This window comes from Candoia aspera, chromosome 8 (genome assembly GCF_035149785.1).
Source record: "Candoia aspera isolate rCanAsp1 chromosome 8, rCanAsp1.hap2, whole genome shotgun sequence".
In the NCBI taxonomy this organism is placed as follows: domain Eukaryota; kingdom Metazoa; phylum Chordata; class Lepidosauria; order Squamata; family Boidae; genus Candoia; species Candoia aspera.
In genome coordinates, this window is record NC_086160.1 from 23575143 (window position 1) to 23600960 (window position 25818).

The following is a 25818-nucleotide window of genomic DNA, read 5'->3' on the forward strand; positions in this document are numbered from 1 at the left end:
GAAGCATACTTTCTGCACCACTTCAATTCAGAAACAGTTATAGATGAAACAGACTGAGCATTCAGAGGAAGAAAAAAAGAACAGGAGATATGATGATGGATCCCTAAAAGAAAGAAAGGATGTAACTCTGCCATGTAAGATGATAAAGTGTTTATCCACACAGGCTGCTTGCCCCAGCTCTGAGTTGGTCCACTTGCCATTTGCTGAAGACATATCCTTACAACAGAAGGACATGCTGAGGCAGGCTGAAGCTGGATCTAACTCATCCAGCAGGAAACTGGTGTTTTCATAGGAAAACAGAAGAAAAACTCCTATGCAAACATTTTATGTCTCACGGAGTTGTTGTTTTCAGAAGGTTAGCTATCTATTAAACTCCAATTCGCCAGCTGCAAGATTACTTTCTCCCATCTGGCTGTAGAGCTGTCTGCTTCGAAGGCCATTTCTGCTTTGACTGCCAAAGAGAACAGAATTTCTTCTGGCAATAATGTCCTTTTTGGAGTGTCAAAGGAATATCAACCTTCTAAAAGACCTTCCAGTCACATTGGAGAAACCAGAGCTTCCTGCTCTTCCTCCTCCAGCTGAAAATGGGAATGTTGACTCTAGGTTAATCCTGGAACCAAACACAGTGAAAGAGATGAGGAGATGATGGGATACATCAACCAGGGAGTTGTAACTTCTAAGAAATATAAGCTGCTCCCTTCTCCCAGTGATGCACTCAGTTTGACTTTCCATTATTTCCTATTTTTTTCACATTCACAAATGCCCTTTTTATGTGAGTGGGCTAAATTTTATGACCCGGATAGTCTGGCCTCTGAGAAAGGAAGGAAAAGTTCCTGCCTCACCCCCACAATGCTCTTGTCATTGACAGATTACAGCATCATTGCCATCCTCAACAGCAATAACAGCAATGCTTGTGTGATTGTAGAACTCTACCAGCCTTGTTCCTAAGTCACAATAAGAGGTGCGTTGTGGAGCAATTTTCAAAAAAATACTTTCTTCCTTTCTTGAGGACAGCAGGAAAGCACATTCTCTGGGGGCTTGTGGATAAATCTCCAGAAGAGTCACAGTAGTTAATGATTCACCGCTACAGGGAATTGAAATTAATGTATGACAAATTGACCTATCAGCATGTGAAGTCTGCTGTCTGCCTGAAGCAAGGGTCAGGAACGTGGCAGAACAATTTCCAAGACTTATCAAGTCCACTGACAATGATCCATTCCTGCCAGTACTTCTCAGGATAAACAATACTGCAAAGAATTATTACGACAGTATTCTATGGAAGTTGAAAATCTATGCAGGTGGCATGAGACCCTGCATCCCATTATGCTGAAGGAAGTGAAGGAACCTTATTTCATGTTTTAACTGGGTATGTTCCTTAGAAAACAAAAATTAAATGCAGAGATATAGGCTAGGTAACAGGACTTCTGAAAATGCTGACTGCAAACTGAAGATGATTCAGCAGTGTGATATGGCTGCAAAAAAGACAAATGCACTTTTAGGCTGCTTCAACGGAAATGCAATTTCCAAATCATGAGAAGTAATCATTCCACTTTCTTCTGTACTGGTCAGTCTCCATCTTCTGTGCTGAATTCTAGGCATCACACTTCAATAAAGGTTCAATTAGAACCAGTTCAGAGAAGACAATGAAGATGATTTGGAACTAGAAACTAAGTTCCATCAAGAGAGCGAGTTGGAAGGAGCTTGAGAGAAGACAGCTGAAAGATATTTTCCCTCTGTGCAGGGTACAGAATAATGAACTGAAGTTACAGGAAGGCACACTATGACTGAATGTTAGAAAAACTTTCTAACAAGTAAGAGAAATTAATCTCTGATACCAATTACCCAGGGAAATGGTGAGCTTCTCTTCGTTGGATGTGCTTAGGTAGAGACTAGACAGCCATCTATCTGGAGTACTTGAATTTGGTTATATCTATTGTATGAGAGACAACAAATGGTTTTACACCCAGTTATTGTCATAATGACAGAGGTACACTATATCTACATCAAAACCTAGTATGGATACTTCTTTCCACTTTACAATTTAGCAGTATGGGAGTACTCTTCATGTATCATTGAAAACAAGAGAGGGAAAGGTGAAAACAAAATCAAACATGCGTATGTCAATGAATATGTGTGGCTTTCCTATCTCTCTTCAAGCTTGTGCAATATTTTCCAACATGAAATGAAGCTGGGGAGCAGACCTGTATTATATTGCAGTGTAAATAGTAGCTCTCACAATATATCAATATTTGTACAGATTAAACCACCTAGGCTGAAACAAGTAAAAGCTGCATTTCATGCTCTGCTCTTCAAATGAGAAAATGAAACTACGTTTTCTTTGAAATGCAAATATAACTCAGACATTCAGACAATGAATGCTTAAAAATGTCTCCAGCTAGCATACAAATCTCAAAACCAACGGAAAAACTTGTTCAGTTTAAGGTCAGCTCCTTCTGGAGAAGTTTGCTGCTCACTTGCTGCTCACTATCAAATGGATTTTACTTACACGTTATTTCTTGGAGTCTATTAAAAGCCAAAAAGTCTAAATACTCCTGACTTAATGAATATAAAAGCTTAAAAAGCTGATGTGATTTTCCCCATCCACTCTGTTTTAATTTGGCTAGATTCAGGCACACCTTCCTGCTTGCTGTTTGACCGATGCTGTGGAGAGGCATGTGGAGAGGCATCTCCTCCCGTGGCAAAATTTGATAAATAAATTAAATAAATAAATATGAAGCCCCAAGCTTAAAAACCTTCCTACTACAGAGACAAGGTGAAGTGTATGTATGGAAGAGAAGGTTATTTTTGTTTGAGGAAATAAGGAAATGGTATGTTTCTGGGCTGAAGAGAAAGAGTGTGACTCCTTGAGAAGAGAATGGAAGAATAAGAAAGAGGTTCTGCAGGGAGAGAGAGAACGCCTGGTTTTAAATTTATTGCTTTTTTTTTCCACTTAAGAAGTGCATGCATTTTCATGTGGTCCAGGGTTATGTAGTCATTCTTCACAGAATAAATCACAAAATCAAAGGAAGACTTCAAGAAAAACTCCTATGAGTAAACTCCAGGAATATAAAAAGGAAGAAAAGAACACGTTAACATGGCAAACTTCCATCCTTTTCCTTCCTGTCCTTGCTGAGAAAGAATCGTATCTTGGGCTCCAATTATCCAGCAGACATCTATTAGGCTCATGAGAGCAGGGGTAATCCAGATGAAGATGGGTGGCTGGACACACATTCCAGCAGCCAACACTTGTAGCACTCGGAGATGGAAGAAGATTCAGACCAACAGATGTCTATACTTCCTGCAATCTGAGTGTTATAAGTGCACTTTGATTTCCTGAAAGGTAAATGCTTAATAATGAATCCCTAGACTTCAAAAGTCAAAAAAGCATTTTACTTACATTTTGCTACCAGGGGCTATTGAAAGAGCCTGAAGATTTTGTAACTGCATCACAATGATCACAAAGCTTGAGCTCTTCGTATCATATCTGTTAAGAACATGGAAATTAAAATCCTGCATTAGACACCACGTATTTACAACAGTCAGTAGAAACTGTCTTAATGTATGTGGTGACTTACCGGAGCCCTATTTGAACTTGAGCAGTTTCCAGAATTGTGGTATCATCTTCACTACATGCAACTTCTTCATTGTTATTGGGCCTAGGGAACAGAGTTTAAGATAGATCAATGGCAATGAAATACTGTTGTTGACTGGGGAGAATGGGAATTATTGTCAAACATACCTGAGAACTGTAGTTGGTAAATGCTGGTCAACATTTTAATTTTTGAACTTTATATTACTATTATTATTATTACTACTACTACTTATTATTATTATTATTATTATTATTATTATTATTATTATTGCTTTAGTTTTACTACACAAAAAATAAATTTGTGGTGAAGAATTTTCTTCATGAATACTGAAGCTGTTGAAGTGTGATATTTAGGAAGCAGTGCTAAAATTTATCTCACTAACAGCAATTTATTTGAAGGCCCCATCCTTTAAGGACATAATAATTTACAAGATTCTCCATACTGTCGGGCTACAAAAAATGAAGCTAGTTTGCATACTTGGATTATTACAAACAAATGAAATTTGAGAAGACATAATAAAAATGCATTAGTTTGTATAGACATATGGTCATAATCTCATATATTTGAAATTACTGTACTGGGATATAAGATTACATTTGAATTTTTAGGTCAATAAATAATATTGGAATAACCTTTTCTGTCTTCTATTTCTTTGCTAAAATTAATGAATTACTTTCACTCTGTTCATTAACATTATTGTGTGTTATTATTTGCATTTTTATTGTCCTTCAATAAACTAAAGCAATATGTACCCTCCATTTTAAATGCCTCCATAATTAAGTCTTGTTAAAAAAATGTATCTGCAATACTTAATTATTTTCTAAACATATTAAAATGTTCCATAATAAAGATTGGTCAGCTCTCAAACTCTTCAACTGTACAATTTTAAAATTTAAATTAGGTCCACAGAGAATGTTTTCCAGTGTTGATATTAATACATATTTACACAGATTTTTTTTAAAAATGTCAATTTTATCTAGGAGAATGCTTATTTTGTTTCACTTACTCTTTGTTCTCCTGGTTGTTATTTTTTCTGTGCCATTTTTAAATTAATATTCCTTGTCCTATCTATTGCCTCATTTGACTTGTCTGAAATTGCTGGAGAAGACCAAGCCAAATGTTTGAATGTAACGTTAATTTTGTTTTCTGACAAAGGGAAATATTCCCGCCTTTAAACCTACTGTTTAACAGAAGCTTCATATACACCACTGTCTCCAGCCACAGACTCATCAGATACAGCAGCAGATACACAGCCTGCCTTCTCGTCAAGCAAATGAGTTGTTCTTCTTGAAAAGTCAACACCTAGGTAGAGGGAAAGGATAGAACCTTTATTTTAGGTTATATGAATAAGAAAAGAGTTCTCAGCTCATAGTCAAACTGAAATGGAAGATTCTGGGTCCCAAAAGAATAATTAAATTTCATCACAATCATTAGATGTATTGAAATAGTGTTCAAACTTTTCAGATTTAGAATGATATCTTTACCACTATGTGCATTTTACAAGACTGAGAAAAGCAACAGCTGTTAAAATTACTTTCCTGCAGCTCTTAAAAGTGAAGGAAACCTATCATCCACCCATCAATTTTTCTTCTTCTCAAAAAAGAGAAAGAAAGAGACACTTTAGAAGAAAATGTCAGTTGAAGCAGGTCCCAGCATTAGGTAGAATAAGTTGGCAATTTCAGAGTAAGGGGCCATTTACTGAAAACAATGGATTGTTTGGCAGCAGAGCTATCTTCAGTAGGCAATCTGTCTTGTCTCCCCTACGTTAACCTGCTACCTACACATATAGTTGTGAATTTTGCCCTACAGCTACTATTGAAATAAGGTTCAATTTCTTGATTTTTGCACAACAATAAAGGAACATGCCTTGTTTTTATCTCAAGCAACAAAGCATTTTAAGCTGCAATTCACCTCAGGCCCCAATCTACTGCTGAAATGGGAATATGATATAACTTCATCAGGACTTCTATACACAATTGCTGAACTTCTGAGACTTAAAAAGTTATGGCTTAAAGTGGCCCCCTAAGTTAAGTTCACCTTTATTCAGAAATCTTTCCCAGCTTTCAGTGTTGCCATTTCAAATTTGAGAAACACTACAAAGCACAATGTTTGAGAACCCTTACAAATGGAATGCCAGAGGGTCATGCTAAACTAAAGCCTTCAGCTAACTATGCCAACAAGCAAATTAGACTCTAAAAACTTTAATTAGGTTTTTTAAAAAAACTTATCCCTTCTGAATTTTTTTATAAGGTAAGATATAAATCCCAATTCTGTCTTGGATTCAACAGGGACAGAGTCTAGGACCACTGTCACCAAAAATCAAGAGAAAATTCAAGCTCCTTTCCCCTGATTTCAATATTCAATTCTTGCTAGTTTCCTTGCAGAAACCATGGAACATTCAATGTAAGCAGCACCTTGTAATGTAATAACTTGCAAGCATATGGAGTCCTTTTATCTATCAAGGAGCCAAATGTATTGGTATGCATTACGCCCCCCTCCTGAGTCATGACTTTACATCTTGTTAAGATGTTTAAATTTTAAGGCTTCAGATTAGAGGATTGATTGCTGCATTTTTCCTTTCATTTATAGCAGTAGGGATGCTTTTTCCTTGATGATGAAGTGCTTTTTCTTTCACCACTTTGAGAGAAGTGAAGGTGATGACATGATTTATTGATTACTCTCAGGAATAAGCACAGCAGTCTCAAATCGACTTTGACAATGACAGAGACTATCTGTGAAAGAACTTTACAGTTATTCTAAATCTGTTATTCCAAAAGATATTCTGCACAGAAAAAAGCTGTGTGCAGGGGACAAAGCTTCCTCTGCCCCCCAAGTAGAGATGCAAGAATGTATTACCAAAAGCTCGATTCAAGCCAAGTCTAGAACTGATTGATTTCAGTGGGAGAAAAACTGAAGCACATGTTTTATTGCCCTACTGAAATCCATAGAATTACAAGTCCTATCTTTGAAACTGGACATAATCCAAACAATTACAAAACATTTAGGAAGCTCTTCAATGCATTTCATTGATTGAGACAGGCACCATGACAACCTTCCCCAACCTGGTGCCATTTATATGCATGATTGAGAGCCTTGCAGGTTGGGGATGACTGATTTTTCCAGTGACAGTTAAAGGATCATAAGTGAATTTAGAAAATTAGAGTTTGCATAATGGATCCTGTACATTGTAAATACAGAAGTAAAAGTCTCAAAGTAATTTCTTAATAACTCTCAAAATTCATACTGGCATGAACGTATTGCTTAACATCCCAAAGTATATTACCTGACATGGGGACTTTGAGAACCAAATAAAATTAACAGATTTATGCAACCATCTCTTCTAAATTTAATGGTTAATTCTGAATGAATATACATGCAATTGTACTGTTAAGTTCCGAATTGTTCTCTGAAATTTCACTTTCTTGTCCCTCTCTGGTTAAGCTGTGATTTAAACTCAAACTAAAGACAAATAATATCCCATTCTGTAGTTTTCATGAACGCTCATGTTCTTTTTCTATCTAGGCCAACCAACAGTTTAAGACTCCTGATGGTCTGTCTCCAAGAATTGGCAGAGCTGGCCCTGCTTAGCTTAAAGCACCAGGTTAAAAACTGGGAGACCGTGAGTTCTAGTCTCACCTTAGGCATGAAACCAGATGGGTGACTTTGAGGGTCCCTCCCTCTTAGCCCAGGAAGAAGGCGGCAATGGCAAACCAATTCCAAAATTCTTGTCAAGAAAACTGCAGGGTCTAGTTCAGGCAGTTGCTAGGATTCAACAGTCTCAAATTCCCCTCCTCCTCAAAGTTGACTAAGTGCTGCCAACTGATGTGATAATTAAGTAATAACAATTCAGAACATATTTTTTCTTATTGTGTTCTAAATAATGTTTTGAAAAACCAATTTATTATTTATTTTACATGGTTTTATAGTTTTGTATTTTTGAATGTACATTCCATATTTTTGAATGAATGTTCACAAGTGGGATAACTCTCTAAAACCTCAGGATGGGACCACATTTGGTGTGGCAGGGAGAAGAATCAGCAAAAGATCAAGATAAAAAATAAGCTCAATCTGGCCAAAGGCGATGAGAAAAATTTATTGCTACGTTCCAATTGATGCATCCTATATGGTAGAAATGGTCCATATATCGGAGGATTATTGCTAGAAGAGACGTAGGGAAGATTAGAGTTTGCCAAAGTCTCATAATGTACACAGGAGACATCTTCTCCATCCCTTTCCCTTGCAAGCTGGATGAGAAAAAGCTCTATGTCAAAAGTATCTGCCTTCAATCTGCAGATACATCTGCAGACTTTACACTGTTAGCAAGTTTGTGATAAGCTAGAGAATGTATTATTTCATATCAAGTACATTCAGCCAAATGTATTAAGCTTGAGCTAAGCACTGAAATATTACTTGCATTGCAAACAGTTTCCCCACCCTCCATTATACACAGGGAACTGAGCAGATGGCAGACAGTCAACACTGGAAGCCAAGCTTGGACAGTACAGTTGGCAAGTGATTCAGTGTCACAAGTGCACTTTGGCTTAAACCAGCCTTTTTCACTATAAACATTGCATGCTACAAACTGTGCTTTAATCCCAAAGTTGCCAACATCAACCTACATAATTAAGCAACATAGTCAGTGACACTTCTATCCTTTACTCTATCCACCAGAGCAGAGTTGCTGGTGCTTACTTTCAAAGTAAAACATGGCTTGGGTTGAAGTACTTGAGGGAACACCTGTTCCTACATCTGCTTCTTTTTGCTTTGAGGTCATTGCTACTCTGGGTATTATTGCCATTTGAACTGAGGCAGGGAGCTGCTGGACCAGGGTTTCTAAGTTATGGTAATTTATAGAATTGCCTCCCAAGGAACCAATTTTGCTCTCTTTATGGCAAAAACACCTTTCTTATTTTCCCATGCTTTTTAATTTACAGATTTTAATTATTTGTCACAGCAAATGACAGTAACTGGCCACTTTCAGCTGATCTTGGGAAAGCTAAGCAGGGTCAAAACTGGTCTGTACTTAAAGGGAACCATCAGGAAATTACAGGGTGCAAACTAGGTTGGGATTTGGAAAGACATCCTCTATTTTACCAAGCAAATAGTATGGGCATGTTCATGTAGGCACCAGAAGGTCAAGCTTGGCTCACGAAAGACTTTGAGTAATGCTAGATCTATGTTAGATTTTATCATTATTCATTCATTCTTATTATTGCTTTGGGAACATCATTTGATTGAAGGACAGTATATAACGTAGTTTTTATTTCTACATATGTTACAAATCACAGTGCTTTCTAACTAACAAAAATTGTATATGAAGAAGTGTATATTTGGTTGAGGTATTCAGCCAAAATGTGGCAATACAGTATACAGAAACTGGGGGAGGGAGAGAAAAAGATTTTGAACATGCACCTTCAATCTACAACTGAAAAATCAGGTTCTTAATAAAGATCATGGTAAAACATGCAAAGGAATAATTCGCAGCTACCAAAAAGCTTACATAATCATTGGGCACAGTTTCTTTTCTTGAGCTAGCAGTTGGTGCAAAAGGAATATGGTCCTTGCTGGCAGCTGTGGGTGTGCTTTTGTTGTTGTTGTTGTTGTTGTTTATTCGTTTAGTCGCTTCCGACTCTTCGTGACTTCATGGACCAGCCCACGCCAGAGCTTCCTGTTGGTCGTCGACACCCCCAGCTCCCCCAGGGACAAATCCATCACCTCTAGAATATCATCCATCCATCTTGCCCTCTTCCTTTCGCCCTCCACTCTCCCTAGCATCAGCATCTTCTCCAGGCTGTCCTGTCTTCTCATGATGTGGCCAAAGTATTTCAGTTTTGCCTTTAATATCATTCCCTCAAGTGAGCAGTCTGGCTTGATTTCCTGGAGGATGGACTGGTTTGATCTTCTTGCAGTCCAAGGCACTCTCAGAATTTTCCTCCAGCACCACAGTTCAAAAGCATCGATCTTCCTTCTCTCAGCCTTCCTTATGGTCCAGCTCTCGCAGCCATATGTTACTACGGGGAACACCATTGCTTTAACTATGCGGGCCTTTGTTGTCAGTGTAATGTCTCTGCTCTTAACTATTTTATCGAGATTTGTCATTGCTCTTCTCCCACGGATTAAGCGTCTTCTGATTTCCTGACTGCAGTCAGCATCTGCAGTAATCTTTGCACCTAGGAATACAAAGTCTTTCACTGCTTCTACACTTTCTCCCTCTATTTGCCAGTTATCAATCAAGCTGGTTGCCATAATCTTGGTTTTTTTGAGGTTTAGCTGCAAGCCAGCTTTTGCACTTTCTTCTTTCACCTTCATCATAAGGCTCCTCAGTTCCTCTTCGCTTTCAGCCATCAAAGTGGTATCATCTGCATATCTGAGATTGTTAATGTTTCTTCCAGCGATTTTAACTCCAGCCTTGGATTCCTCAAGCCCAGCATGTCGCATGATGTGTTCTGCATACAAGTTGAATAGGTAGGGTGAGAGTATACAGCCCTGCCGTACTCCTTTCCCAATCTTAAACCAGTCCATTGTTCCGTGGTCTGTTCTTACTGTTGCTACTTGGTCGTTATACAGATTCTTCAGGAGGCAGACAAGATGACTTGGTATCCCCATACCACTAAGAACTTGCCACAATTTGTTATGGTCCACACAGTCAAAGGCTTTAGAATAGTCAATAAAACAGAAATAGATGTTTTTCTGAAACTCCCTGGCTTTTTCCATTATCCAGCGGATATTGGCAATTTGGTCTCTAGTTCCTCTGCCTTTTCTAAAGCCAGCTTGTACATCTGGCAATTCTCGCTCCATGAACTGCTGAAGTCTACCTTGAAGGATCTTGAGCATTACCTTACTGGCATGTGAAATGAGTGCCACTGTTCGATAGTTTGAACATTCTTTAGTGTTTCCCTTTTTTGGTATGGGGATATAAGTTGATTTTTTCCAATCTGATGGCCATTCTTGTGTTTTCCAAATTTGCTGGCATATAGCATGCATTACCTTGACAGCATCATCTTGTAAGATTTTGAACAGTTCAGCTGAGATGCCATCATCTCCTGCTGCCTTCTTATTAGCAATGCTTCTTAAGGCCCACTCAACCTCACTCTTCAGGATGTCTGGCTCTAGCTCACTGACCACACCGTCAAAACTATCCCCGATATTGTTATCCTTCCTATACAGGTCTTCTGTATATTCTTGCCACCTTTTCTTGATCTCTTCTTCTTCTGTTAGGTCCTTGCCATCTTTGTTTTTGATCATACCCATTTTTGCCTGGAATTTACCTCCAATGTTTCTAATTTTCTGGAAGAGGTCTCTTGTCCTTCCTATTCTATTGTCTTCTTCCACTTCCGCGCATTGCTTGTTTAAAAATAATTCCTTATCTCTTCTGGTTAACCTCTGGAATTTTGCATTTAATTGGGCATATCTCCCCCTATCACTGTTGCCTTTTGCTTTCCTTCTTTCTTGGGCTACTTCTAGTGTCTCAGCAGACAGCCATTTTGCCTTCTTGGTTTTCTCTTTCTTTGGGATATATTTTGTTGCCGCCTCCTGAACAATGCTGCCAACTTCTGTCCAGAGTTCTTCCGGGACCCTATCTACTAAGTCCAGTCCCTTAAATCGATTCTTCACCTCCACTGCATATTCCTTAGGAATATTAGTGAGCTCATATCTAGCTGATCTGTGGGTCTTCCCTAATATCTTTAGTCTGATCCTAAATTGTGCAAGAAGAAGTTCGTGATCTGAACTACAGTCAGCTCCAGGTCTTGTTTTTACTGACTGTACAGATGTCTGCCACCTTTGGCTGCAAAGGATGTAGTCAATCTGATTTCGGTGTTGTCCATCTGGGGAAGTCCATGTATAAAGCCGTCTCTTAGGTTGTTGGAAGAGAGTGTTTGTTATGCAGAGTGAATTGTCTTGGCAAAATTCTATCAGCCTATGTCCTGCTTCATTTTGTTCTCCCAGGCCATACTTACCTGTAATTCCAGGTGTCATTTGACTGCCCACCTTAGCATTCCAGTCTCCTGTGATGAAAATAACATCTCTTTTAGGCGTGTTGTCCAGTAGGTGCTGCAGATCCTCATAGAACTGCTCTACTTCAGCTTCTTCAGCATCTGTGGTTGGGGCGTATATTTGGATCACTGTGATGTTAGATGGCTTGCCCTGAATTTGAATTGAGATCATTCTATCATTTTTTGGATTGTATCCAAGCACTGCTTTAGCCACTTTACTATTAATTATGAAGGCTACTCCATTTCTTCTGTGGTCCTCTTGTCCACAGTAGTAGATCTGGTGGTCCTTTGATGTGAAGTGGCCCATTCCAGTCCATTTCAGTTCACTGACGCCCAAAATGTCTATCTTTAATCTTGACATCTCACCAATAACCACATCAAATTTGCCCTGGCTCATAGATCTTACATTCCAGGTTCCAATGGTGTGTTGATCCTTAGAACATCGGATTCGCTCTTCACCACCAGCACCGTCGGCCGCTAGCCGTCCTTTCGGCTTTGAGCTAGCTGCGTCATCATGTCTGGGGCTAGTTGAACTCATCCTCTGTTCCTCCCCAGTAGCATTTTGACCATCTTCCGACCTGGGGGTCTCATCTTCCGATGGTATACTGACATATCTCTGGTTGTACTGATCCATTTAGTTTTCATGGCAAGAATACTGGGGTGGGTTGCCATTACCTTCCCCAGGGATCGCATTTAGTCTGACCTCTCTGTCATGACCTTCCCGTCTTGGGTGGCCCTTCACGGTTTAGCTCATGGCATCATTGAGGTGCTCAAGCTCCAGCACCACGACAAGGTAACGATCCTTTGCTGAAGGGGTGTGCTTTACCACTGTTAAATTTATCTGACATACATAGCATTGTTTAGAATATTTCTACCATAGATTACACTGTTAGATATCAGAATGTAAGAGGGAAAAAAGAAAGCTAAAATACTAAACCCAAACCATAAGTATAACAAGCAAATTCTAAGAAGGTTCTATGCCATTTCCAGAATGGTTTAGAGTTAAAAATGTTCTGATTGTTTTGGGACATATTTTAAGGTATTTATTTGTTGGGTTTTCTTCCTGTTTCCTACTTCCATCCCTGCAGCAGTCTCCTTGGCTGCCCCTACTTCCTGATTTGAAATAGGCCAATGAGAGAAATTCCCTCACAATGACTTCCTTTGAGATACAGTACAAGATTTGGAAAAAAAATCACATCTCTATACATTTAAAGGACAAATTGTTTTGATCTTGCAAAAATAAATACAATTTGTGGTGCCAAGTAACAAATCCAAATCCATCCACAACAAATTCATGACAGTTTACTTAAGTTCTGAACAGCCAGCTGCTCCCAAATTGGAGACAACTTAAGCAGTTGCCTTGTGTGATCATTTGTACACCAGGCAGCATTACAGTTTTCAAAGAACTGCTTGTGTTAAACTACTGTAGAAAAAACAACAAAGAATCTTGAGCATTTATTTATTATGGCATAATTTGTTGTGGAGCACGCAGCACTTCATCAGATGTATTAATATGAGGAAAGAATACATACAATCCTCAGAACTTTAGGAGATTAAGTTTGGACTACACCAGATTTTTGAAGATTTTTAGAAAGATGTGTAATATTTGGATTTTATGGATATTTTTAATACGCTATCGTAGGCTGCCTAGAATCACTCAAGTAGGCGGCATACAAATAATTCAAACAAACGAATAACCATGGCTAGGAGGGAATAATAGAGTCAGATAGAAATGAAGTGCATAAATTGCAGACAGCAATATAAACTGCTAGGTCAGTCACAAAACTGCAAAGCTGAAATGCCTACATACTGTGTGATAAAACAAATACCCCAGAAAATGAAGGTACACTTGGAACTCCACAGAACACTGTATGACTGCCTTAAAAGTGGCTATTCTGTTGAAAAACAGAATTATAAAGACTGATTTCATTAAAATAGTTAAGCTAAAATTAATCCACTGAACTATACATTATCATACTAATGAAATAATAAGATCACCAGTAGAAAAATGTCTATGCAATACCCAACACTTTTTTACTCAATGACCACTATCAATATATACTTACAACATTCTCTGCAGCATGCTATTTCATCTCCATCTGCCTTCATTATTCCTGCCAATCCTCCAAACTGTGGATAGGCATGTACTTATATGTCAGCATCATATTTTATTCATTTAATTAAGTGGACAGTAATCAAGAAAAATCATGCTATAATAAAAGTGTTTTTTGCCTTTTAAGATGTCTTCTTTATTTTTAATTCCCTTTTTCAAATAGGTCAGCAAACATCATGCCAGGCTGCAAGAACTTACCTTTTTTCTGAACCCACCCAGTTAAACCCACATAGATACCTGAAAATATTAACTGTTTAAATTCTAACAGGCAGAAACAGATTGTAAAAATGTGAAAAAAATGATGTGCAGCTTAAGATCAGATCTTTATAAACAGATTTGGGGTGCAAACTTCCTTACCTGTGCCCTTAAATGAGCTGTTTGAAACTACAGACTAGTGAAGATACTATCAACAACACAGGCCCTCACAGGACTCTATTCTGCTCATGTCAGCTCATTGCTTTTGTGAATATCTTCCTGCTATAAAGGTTTCCAATGCCTCTGTCTCAGTGCCTCGGTTGTCAGCATATCTGCAGCATATCCCTTCTATAACATTTACCACCTGTTTTTTTGTTTGTTTGCTGTTGCTCCACAACCCAGTTTTAGACTTCCACCCAGCTTATAGTAGATTCTCAAGATTAATCTCTCTGGATCTTTCTTATCTAGTTCTACTTTTTAAAGTTTCTTATAGGAGCTATGTGCTGAGCTGCCAATAACTTTATTTGCTGACGGTGACCTACCATCTTATCAGGAAAAAAAAATGCCCATTTTTCTGAGGATATTGGCTATTAAGATTCAGAAACTCAATTCAACTCAGACAGAGGATTGTCTGAGTTGGAATAGCAAGACATATAGGTTTGATCCTACAACATATTTACCTGTATTTCTTGAATGTGATATGCTCTGTGCAACACTTTCATTGTGGTATTTATCATTAACAAGTGATTGAGAAGATATTCTAGTTTCAGAATCCAGCAAAATTTGGTTCTCACAGGTGGTAACACCTGCAAAGTCACTGGGTAAATCACAGTCCTCAAAGTCCGTGGTGAAATGATGCAATGGAGAATCTTGAGGAGGGACTGAAAATCCACCTTCTAAAACCAAGGGTGATTCAGGAGGAGATAATGATGAAAGGGAAGATCTTGAAGAGAATGATGTGACAGATTTAGGAGGTTCAGTTATTTTGGGTGCATGATTTGCTGCCAAAGAACTGGAAGAGTCACTGTATCCCATTTTCTCATGGGAGCTGACCACTTCATTTTCATGAATGGTGGTAATAGGGCCTGAAGGAATATAACCACATTTCTCTTGCAATATGAAATCCAATTTATATTGATAGTCTAAATCTGCAGGTTGATCACCTTGGTTGTAGTAGAGGTCTGTAGAGTTAAGAGAATTCAGTGACCCCCTACTAGATGTGTTCAGGGACCCTCGACTGGATGCTAAGGATCCCAAGCTGCTCCCTGAAGACATAGATAATGTACTGGCAGAGAGGCTGCAACAAAGAAGTAAAGATCTGTCATTCTATTCTATCAGCAGTACATTCAAATGATCTCAAATCACAGGTAAAAACTTAAATTTAATCCAAAGTTGGTCATGAAATTGACAAATATAATGGTATCTTTTAAAAAGAGTACATTTCACAACTTGTGAAGTAAATATCACCCCAAAGAAATTTCAGATGACAGAGTATTAACTATTACAGTAACATGACCCTCTTAGATGGCTCCTTTTAAAAAAAAATATAGCTGAAAAATTGCAAGCCAAATTCAGTCACTTTAATTATAATTGTCTTCTTTAAAATGCCTGATTTTTAAAGATGTTAATTTTTTATGCCTGCAATACTGCACAAAATTATGGGACAGTGTCCACCACCTCAAAAAATCACCAACCACTGAAACAGTTTCATGAAGACATATTGGAAAGTACAATTAGAACGTATTTTTGTATTTAGCAGCGTACAATATCTAACTTAATTAATTGGACTGTTATATATGATAAGAGTTCAGCATTTCTTATAGATCACTGTTTGAAAGACCCTGTTCTTCCCATTCTGGTATTTTCTACTCCAATGATGGGGTATAGAATATGAACAAATAATATATAATACCTGAAGATAAAGCAAAACAAAAGGATTGTCACATAACATGGGCATTTCTGAGTTTAAGGAAATATACTGCTTTCTTCTCTGGTTATTAATCATACTAAAATGCTCTCTCAATAAATGGAATCACATTAGTACAGTGCTGCCCTTAAAGAAAGACGGTACTGTGAAATCAATAAAAAGAACATTAATAGAAACTATTCCTTAGTGATTGTCATTTGCATCTGTGCACAGATGTGTTGAGAAAATGAGCATTTGCGCTGAGTTGCAGTTTATTTATATTCATGATTTATATCCTTCCTTTTTGCCAAAATGGTTTATAATCTTCCTTTTTGCCTATATGGCACTGTACAATAAAAAAATAAAACAAGCACTTAAATTTTCATAAAAACACAGTTTCACAATTATATTGTGACGTTTCCATGTGCAAAATGGGTTGCTGCTCACAGTAGAAATAGCCAACTTACCTGTTTCACTGATTCCCACCCATATAGCCTTTGCAGACTGCAGACTTTGTGCCCAGCAAAGACAGAACGTACATGGATGATCTGTTATAGCCATATATTTTGGGGAAAGGGCTATAACAGATCATCCATTTACGTTCTGTCTTTGCTGGGCACAAAGTCTGCAGTTCAGGATTGAGACAAGAGATAGACCAACTCTTACTAGGAAGACATCTTTGTAAGACAAGCTTCCAAGTTAATATCCCACCTAATCACAACAGCACAATTCAGAAATACAGTATGTCAACAGCAGTTTTGGACAAACCTTTATCACCTGTCAAAAATCTACAGTATAAACAAAGTAATCTCACCTTTTAAGTTGGGAATGTAAATGAGTTGTTAGGTGACTAGTTTCTTCAAGTTTTTTAACTAATTTATTCTTTCTATCTTCTAATTTCAACCTAGAAGGTAAAAGAGTTGTGTGTTAATATATAAATGTACATACACATTGCAGATAGAATATTCCTTTAAATGCACAATGACAAACAGCTGAGGGCAACTTTTCAAGTTCAACCAAGCTGCAAGTGAAATGGAAGTTTTCAGGGCATCTGAAGGATTATGGTAGAACTTTGCACTATATCATTACAAATGATGTCTAATTGATTAGTGTTAGCTAATTGGCAATAAAATGTTCTCTCTTTCAAAACATTTTCATTTTGTTCTCTTTCTCAGACTCTGGTCATGTGATGAAATGATTCTGGAAATACACTGGCCCTGGCTAATGGGTGAGGATATAATCTTTCTCAGATTGCTCAAAATTAACTGCTCAAATGGAAGTTAAATGTGAAGAATCATCTGTTTAGTCAATGTTGGATTGTTGCAGTCTATTAGCTAATATTCCTTTAAAGGTATCGTACAGCTACTATGCTTGTGTCTTAGGTAAAAAGTTCCATAGCTACTTTAATCTGCAATCTTTTGAAAGAGTAAGCTATTTCAGGTATCAGGCTGTCTGGGCTGGGATAACCACATTATCAAAGGTTCTGCCCTTGACTTCATGTGCACTCCTATCTGTTAGTTTTTGTTTTAGCATCTCTCTAGCTGAGTTATATCCCATTCCCATTAGGAACTGGATAGAAAGCCCCTTTTTGGATACTATCCAAGGAACAAAAAAGAATCTACCAACATTAGCAAGGTGAGACCATGAGGTGAGAAAAATTGTGATGTATAACTGCATCCAGGTCTTTTTTCAAACTTTACTAGGCCAGCCTCTAATTGCAGTGCTTCACTGAGACATACCACCCACTTGGAATACTTTGTTCAGAAAGTTGGACCTAATACTCTAAATACGGTATCTTATTTCCTAACTCCAACTGCACTGAATAAAGGAGTTAGGCTAGGAGTCTGGCTATAAAAAGCTTAGCGGCAGACCTTGAATGAAAACAAGACAAAAGGCTGTCATGCTTCTTTGAGCCTTCTGCCCACATAAAAAGTGAGCCTTCCAATTTCCAGCTGAAGAGAATATAATCCCTGAATAATTAAAATAGGTACTTGCTCAAGTCTCTGCCCATTAATAATCCAGTTCAGGCTTTGGGGTCTTTTTGCAAACCATGATCTTTGTTTTGCTGCAGTTCAGCTGCAGCTGATGCTAGTATTCCCTACAGAAGAAGGGCATGGATTGAAATGTCCTATTTAGTCCTATATGTGATAGTGATACAATCACTGCATCATCTGCATATAATAGTACATATCTCTACCTGCAATATCTGGCAGATAAAATTCTGGTTTTGATAAATAATTGACCATGAAATTTATGTAAAATTATAATAATGGATGATGATGGTGATGGTGATGATGATAATAATAGCAGCAGCACTTCCCCATTTTCTTTCAGCAAAGCCACAGAAGGAGTTTGGAAGCTCTTGTTTTCATTTTATATGAACAATACCTTTTTTGCTGCCACAAATGAACAAACCAGAGAGTAACCTGAACAATATAATTAGTAAAATTTGAAGTGATATTTTCTCATATAAAATATCTTACTAGTATTTAGGGATTTAAGAGAAGCCAACATCATTAAGATCTGAAGCACTCTTCTGAACAGGAAGAGGTTTCATTCTGTACTTATATTTAAGAAGGACTTTTAACTTTCCATTATGAGGTCTATATTACAAAAGCAGCTTGCAAACAGTTGAGAGGCTAGATTGACAACAGTTGCCAAAGAAAGCAATACTCAAGGCTGAACTAAATACGATTGAAGGGAATTTGTCTGAAAGACCCTGAAGAAATGGAAAGGGAGAATGTATTCATATCTGTAGAGAGTATTTAGATTAAAAGATGTTGTAAGTGTCTACTATTGCTCACCCAGCCAAGAGAAGATGAAGATGCTACTTGTTAAAGCAAACTGCAGTCTTTCAAAGAGACATGGAGTTGTAGAGATGGAGGACTTCAATTACACCAACATCTGTTGGGAAAGAAAGTCTACCATATATACTCTTTTTTGGAAAATTCCTACCCTATTTTTCTGACAACTTTCTTCTAAAGAGTGGAGAAAGGCACAAAAGGATCCTTTACTCCCATATTAAATAATATGGAAGACTTAATCAAGGAAGTAAAAGGAGCACGAACAATGAGGGAAAATGAATGTTTAATTCAAAAATCCTGATTGTTAGGGAGACTAAAGCTGAGTGTAGTCAATTATGTACCTTGTATCTACTATAGGAGACGTTAATAGGAAAAGGACCTGAAGATAGGCGAGAGTTCCTGAAAAAGGATACACTACAGAAAACATATAATATCAAATAATTCCAGTGAGGAAAACAACAGAAAATAGCAAAAGAAACGAACATGGCCACACATGTTCGTTTCTTTTCATGATTTAGTGAAGAACTGAAAGCAAAAGAAAGCCACATAGAAGAAGTGGAAAGAAGGACAGATGAAATGATTTTGCTTCAAAAGCATTCAAAAACTACAGTCTAACTGCATTTAAAGGCCACATTTAAAAAACTGCAAATGCCCCTCCCATCCGACCCTGGTCATTTTCTCCTCAGGGAAATGTTTCATTTAAGCTTGGAGAGCCAAATTTAATAAGGCTGAAAGACCACAAAACAATTGTCATAGAATCAGCAATATAAGAACAGGCTTAAGAGTTCTAAGCTAACGCTTGGTTTCAACTGCTCTTTTTCTCAAACTCTAGATCTTTTTCAAAAATGGAACTATATTTGATTATTGGCCATTGAGTGAAAAATCGATGTCAATAGATTTAAAGAAATCTAGCGTACACTATGAGCAAATAAGAGTTAGGGAAGGCATATGTTACTTTTTGAAGAGGTTCTTCAATTGTTTAGTTTTGGCATTCTTACCTCCCACACCCCTCAAATCATTTTTGACATTTTTGTTAAAGTATTTGTTAACTGTGTTAAATTTAATATTTGTTAAATTCTTCCTAATGATTTTACTGCTGTATATCTCTCTCTCTCAGATTATTAGCTTTTTGCTGCAGAAAAATTTGAACCAAATAAGTATTGTTAGGGGTTGTTTTTTTTTTTTTTTTTTGGTGCCTTCAAGTCAGGGTTGATTTCTGGTGACTGCCTGGACAAGTCCCTGCAGTTTTCTTAGCAAGATTTCAGAAGCATTTTGCCATTGCCTGTTTCCTAGGGCTGAGAGAGTGACTGGCCTAAAGTCACCCAGCTGGCTTTGTCCCTTAGATATAACACTGAATTAACACAGAAGAGAATTCAAACAAGGGCTTTAATAGAAAATAGGTAAAAATGGAAATCTTTAGGAATATTGAAGAGAAATAAACCTGGCTAAAGTAATTGTGCAGAATATATGTATATGTATATCTTTGTGTGTGTTTGTGTTTGTGTGTGTGTGTATATTCATGCACGCATGCATTCATTCTGGTTCTCCTTTGTTCTGGACCCTAGTTTATTCCAGCCACAAAAAAAGTAGCAATGAAGTAAATATTGTTAGGTTTAACAAACTTTTTTCTGTATTTGGAATACAGAATATTCCAAATACAGAAATATACAGTATAAAGAAATTCTGCTTTGTTCTGGACCCTAGAATTATTCCAGCCACAAAAAAAAGTGGCATTGAAGTAAATATACTTTACCTCTCTCTCTCTCTCTCTCTCTCACACACATACACAGAGGTAAAAACTAATACAAACTAATATAAAATAAGAACGAAAAAAGCAAAAGAAAGAAATCAAACAGAAAGCTAAAAGTGCAAGAATGAAAAATAGAAAAGAAAGAAGAAAGATATAAAGAAGTGTCTTCCAATCTTCTTCACAGAAGTTACAAGTACAATTATAAATTTACTTATTTCTCTAAAGTTCCATCATATCTCTCTTCTTTCTATAATCTATCCTATCTAATTATCAAAACCATAAATCATAATTACAAATTTGTTAATGAAATAACTCAGTTTGAAATGGATCTTTGTATAAATGATGATCATGTTATTACTAAGATGTACAAGATGTTATTACAGATGAATACGGAGGACTGTATGATTAAACAGGCTAAGAATTTTGGATATAATATCATGCTGGACCAACGGGAAAACATGTGGATGAAAGGTTTGAAATTTACACTGAATTATAACCTGAAAGAAAATTTTTATAAGATGATGTACCGTTGGTACTTAACTCCTGATAAGTTGTCAAAAATGTATAATGGTGTAACTAATGTCTGTTGGAAATGTTTACAGGTTGAAGGAACCTTTTTTCATCTTTGGTGGACTTGTGAGAAGGCTAAAAAGTTCTGGGACTAAATATGTATTACTATTCAAAAGATTCTTAAAGTAAATAAACAAAAAAACCCAGAACTGCTTCTTCTGGGACTGATGGAAAAGGAGTTCAGGAAACAATATTGAGTTTTGCTGTTTATACATGATTATGGCTGCAAGACTTTTATATGCACAAAGATGGAAGGATCCACAAATATGGTTGAAGACTGGATTGTTAAATTAATAGACTTGGCTCAAATGGCTAAATTAACAGTTTTAATAAGAGAACGTTGTTTCTGTATTTATATCTACTTAGCAACCACTTTCAGAGTATTTGCTTGTAATAAAAAAAATGATGTTTTGACTTTGGTTTATTGATTAAATGGTTTGTTGTAATAGAAATAATAATTATGATAGGTTAATTAATGGTAAGAGATTAGATTTGTAAATTTATCTGTATCTGTATTGGAGAAAGTCAGAAGTTACTTTCTGTTTCTGCTTTCTATCAATACTTTTATAGTTTCTTCTTTTTTCTTTAGATCTATTCTATACTTTCTTTTTTGTATCTTAATTATATTCTGAAAAATAATAAAGTTAAAAAAAACAAAAGTGTTTAGGAAAGTGAGGCTCTTGTGAACCTTGTATCCATATAGGCTGCATTTAAGGCTGTGAGCTTGATTGAAATCCCTCGAATCCCAGCTGCTCAACTCACAAGTCAACTGCAAAAACCTCAGTTCTTGCAGTCTCCTTACAAGAAGCAGCTGTCTGGAGTTCATGTGGGCAATCTCATGATCTCTCCTTGTCCAGAGAGACTGCGCCGGCCAGAATTCACTGTCTGGCTGCTGTCTGCACTGCAATGTCATCCCTGCTCCTTCAGGGACATCTAGTCCACCATAGATCCTCAACTGGAAGCAGAATTTCCTGACCTGCTAGCAGACCACTTTGCCTCTAAAGATGCCAGCCACAGTTGCTGGCAAAATGTCAGGAAATCTGCTGTCTAACCACGGTCACTACAACTCTGAAGCTCAACACTGCCTAACAGATACCAGCTGTGAAAGCCTACACCAGTATATTCCACTTCCACACATTTTAAAATTTGCATGGCAATGTAAAGATTCTGCCACATGATTACCACTGTCGGCTTTCACTCATAACAATAAGCCAAGAATCACGTCTTAACATTCCAAGGAGTGAATGAGATGAGTTCAAGTTGCGTGCTGCCTGTTCACCCTTCTCTTCACATAAGTGGGTAAACAAACTAGGCAGCTTGGTGTAACATCCACCCTCAGGATTACATTTATTGTGCCCGAACAAGCCAGAAATGTGTTTAAATTGAGACTTATTATTGCTTACAGTATTTATCTTGTTTGTGCACAGCAACTATACGAAGTTCACACTAACCTCTTCTTGCCTATTCTTCCCTCACACAGAGGAGAAGGAAATAGGTGGCATTTATAGACAGAATGCCAAAAACTTGTGGCCTATCCTGTATGAACACATTCAGTGTGTGAGGAGGGCGCAGCAGCTAAAAGGAGTCACTGCTGAGTTATCACTCCATTTATCAAAGTTAAATATTTATATACAGTACTTAAAGCTTTTATAAGCATATTCTTAATTATCATAAACTCAATCTGCAATTCTTAACCTTCTATTGTTTCCAGTTCATTCCCTTTTTAAAAATATACTGTACAATAATTCTGGAAGGCTGAGGCATCACAGCATGGACCTTGATATAAACGAATAGAGTCCAGCTGCCACAGGATTCCCCTTCTGAACTTAGCAACTCCTTTGCACATGTGTGAAATAACATCTCTATCAACTGTAAGTGGCTCCAGTGCAGAAGCAATAAGGATAACATTTGCAGTGAGAAGTTCATAAGGTCTCAGCTATTATCCCAAAACCTGCCAATGATATATTGCACTCTGCTGACTTCCTTCAGCTATTTAACATCAGGACTTGCTATTTTCATGCTGGTCACAAATGAAGAGCAACAGAGAGCTTGAGATAATATGAACTCTGTGAATTCTGTCACAGTGTGAAGGTCTTTCTGTGTTACTGCCCACTAGACTAATTTTAAATTTAATTAAAATGTACATAGAACAGCTACTGAAGGAAAATGGCCCATTAGGGCACAACTCAGGCTCTCCAGTAAGTATAAAGGTTAAGATGAAGGAATAAATAAATGATAGAGGGGATTTTTTTTACCTCTCTGTAAGTTCCTCACTAGGCGTGCTTTTCATAGATAGCTCCTCTTCCAGTCTCTTCCTTTCTGTTTCTAGATGCTTCAATTCATCTTGCGTGCGTTTACATGAGGTGACAAATTGAAGCTCTTTCAGAAGCTCTTCCTTTTCATTTATCAGCATCAACTTTTCCTTCTCAACATCCAGTGCCCCAGGCCAAGCTTCACTTTTTAACTTAGACAGTTCAATTTTTAAGTTTGCCATTCTAAAAGAGACAGATACAAAGAACAGATAAGCAATAAGTACCCAAGAAATTTCCAACAGAACAAAAACAAAAGGAAAAACAAAAGGGTGTCTTATGTCCTTGATGATTCAACTTGCCTACTCCACTTTCAGGGGCTCAATAATACAGTAGGACCTATATGTAAAAAGCCCAACAAGTACAGGCCTAAATCATGCAGAGTATTTCTAATTATTTTTCTGATCAGTCAATCTATATAAATGGTTTAAATGAATGAATTAATAAATAAATAAATAAATAAAGCACCACTGGCCTATGATTGATTCTGATCATGTTTTGCACTGTAATATAGATAGTTGGTGGAGTTAGAGACTAGAGGGGCATTAAGGAGGTAGTGTGCAGCTCTCCTCACATGGAGGAGATCAATCAAATTCACATAATCCGATCCGGTCTGGGGCTATCTCAGTTAATGATCGGGGCAGGGAAAATAAGAACATTCTAAGTTCCTGAGAGTTGAGGAAGCTGTATTATTCATATGAAGGTTGGATTCATTACAAAGTGATTTTCCAACTGATAAGGTTTTTAATTGCGAGACAATGAAAACTTTTAGTGAGCAAAGGGTTCCATTTTATAATTACTACCACATGAAAGTAGCAGCTGTCAGCCTTCTCTGACACTCATTTTATGGAATGTTCTCCTAAAGGGATCATGTTTCAAATTCTTTCCAGCATAAAAATACAGAAAGTATGATGTTGGCATAGACTAAACCAAAATCTGATTCACTATTCCATTTACATAGTGCCCCCCAAATGGTGAAATTCAACAACATGGTCATGAGTGCACCAGTATCCTTCCACATGGATTATGAATGATACTGCTTCCCATATTATAGGAAATATATGGACCCCTAATGTAACCATTAAGACATTTATAATCCATTGATTGTCTAATCACTTTTAAAGCCACTTAAGTTGGTGTCCATTTTGTGGTAGTGATATCTAAGAGCTTTGCTTAGCCTTCTGCTTCTTTCGATTTCTTAACTAGCTAAGCTCTAAGAGATAGATACAAAACACAGAAAGAAATAAAATCATTCTGGCCTACTAAATGTGTTGGGACAGCCGGAACTCTGAGGGCTGGTCTTAACCACCATTTGTTCAGCGCCATCGAGACTTTGAATGGTCACTGAATGAATGATCATAGGTCAAATACTAGCTGTATAGATTATGAGTTCCGGTAACACTTTTTGTTACTTTTTAACATTTAAAGTACCGGTTTCTTAATCATCTTCAGCCTATAATAAAAACTGTTTCTGAAATTTCTATAGGTATCAAAAGGCATTTCCCATGCCATGTGATAAACAGTTGATAGGTTGAACATTTTAGGTTGAAAAGCTCACTTTATTCAGCTCCACATTGCCTTTGAAAAGGCAGTGGTATGTATCTTGTACCTTGGCTCTTTAGTACTGGATTTGAGATTGCTGCATTACATTTTATGTCATTTATGTCATTACAATTAAGATTATGTTCTTAAAGCCACTAGTTTATACATCCTAATTTTCCTATTATCACCTAAACACACAGGCATTTCTGAAGTGTAAAGTGTTTGTTTTGCAAGTGAGGAAGCTGCTAGTAATAACCTGTTTCCTTGAATTTGCTGTTTAATTTGGTTCACATTCTTTTGCTTACAATTCTTTTGTTAGTGGAAACAAAATAGCTCCCAGTATTCACTAATAGTCCAACATACACAAATAAATGATCCAATATACACAAATAAATTATCCTGTTAAGAATATTAAACTATGTTTTCAATAGATGCATCCAGTAGATGTCACTGCAAGCATTATATTGGTTACACGGCTTTATAAACTCAGATACAAAGTTCATATTTTAACAAAGAAATAAGTTCTCTCTTTACCTTCTTTTGGCTTCTTCATATTGAAGACTCAATCTGACCTTTTCAGCTAAATTGGCCATGTTCTTGACACAACCCTATTGAAAAAGCCACCATCTTACTGCATATATCAATAAGAATACATGAAGTAATTCAATTCTCTAAATAAGACAAATAATTAGAAACACATTTCAAAACACTAATTGCTGTTTTGTCAGCAAAAAAACTACTTTAAATATTTTCTAATGGAATGTATCTTTATTATTACTAAATAACCTTAGGACAGATTTTAATAGAAGCAGGTACAATTCGATTAAGTCCAACTTTAAACCACCATTTAATCCCAAGTTGTTGCTTAGTACTTTGAACTCTGAACTTTGGTAGAGATCGATGAAGCTCAAAGAAGGACATCAATGAGATTGAAATTGTTAAAAACCACATTTAAGTATGGGCTGCTTCTAAGAAAATCCTAGTACAATCACCCCCAGAGCCTTTTATCATTCCACCTTAAAGAAATAGACCAGTGTTTGGG

General features: G+C 37.1%; 1 protein-coding gene across 1 annotated transcript in view; it reads right to left on the reverse strand.

Annotated features, from left to right (window-relative positions):
* Positions 1-25818, reverse strand: part of WWC2 (WW and C2 domain containing 2) — a 142580-nt gene that overhangs the window by 27342 nt on the left and 89420 nt on the right. Inside the window, exons 8-14 of the mRNA XM_063310484.1 lie at positions 25311-25384; positions 23181-23420; positions 16616-16705; positions 14576-15192; positions 4775-4895; positions 3576-3656; positions 3398-3484 (exon numbers count right to left, since the gene is read on the reverse strand). Coding sequence (XP_063166554.1) covers positions 3398-3484; positions 3576-3656; positions 4775-4895; positions 14576-15192; positions 16616-16705; positions 23181-23420; positions 25311-25384 — 1310 coding nt within the window. The remainder of the gene's footprint in view (positions 1-3397; positions 3485-3575; positions 3657-4774; positions 4896-14575; positions 15193-16615; positions 16706-23180; positions 23421-25310; positions 25385-25818) is intronic.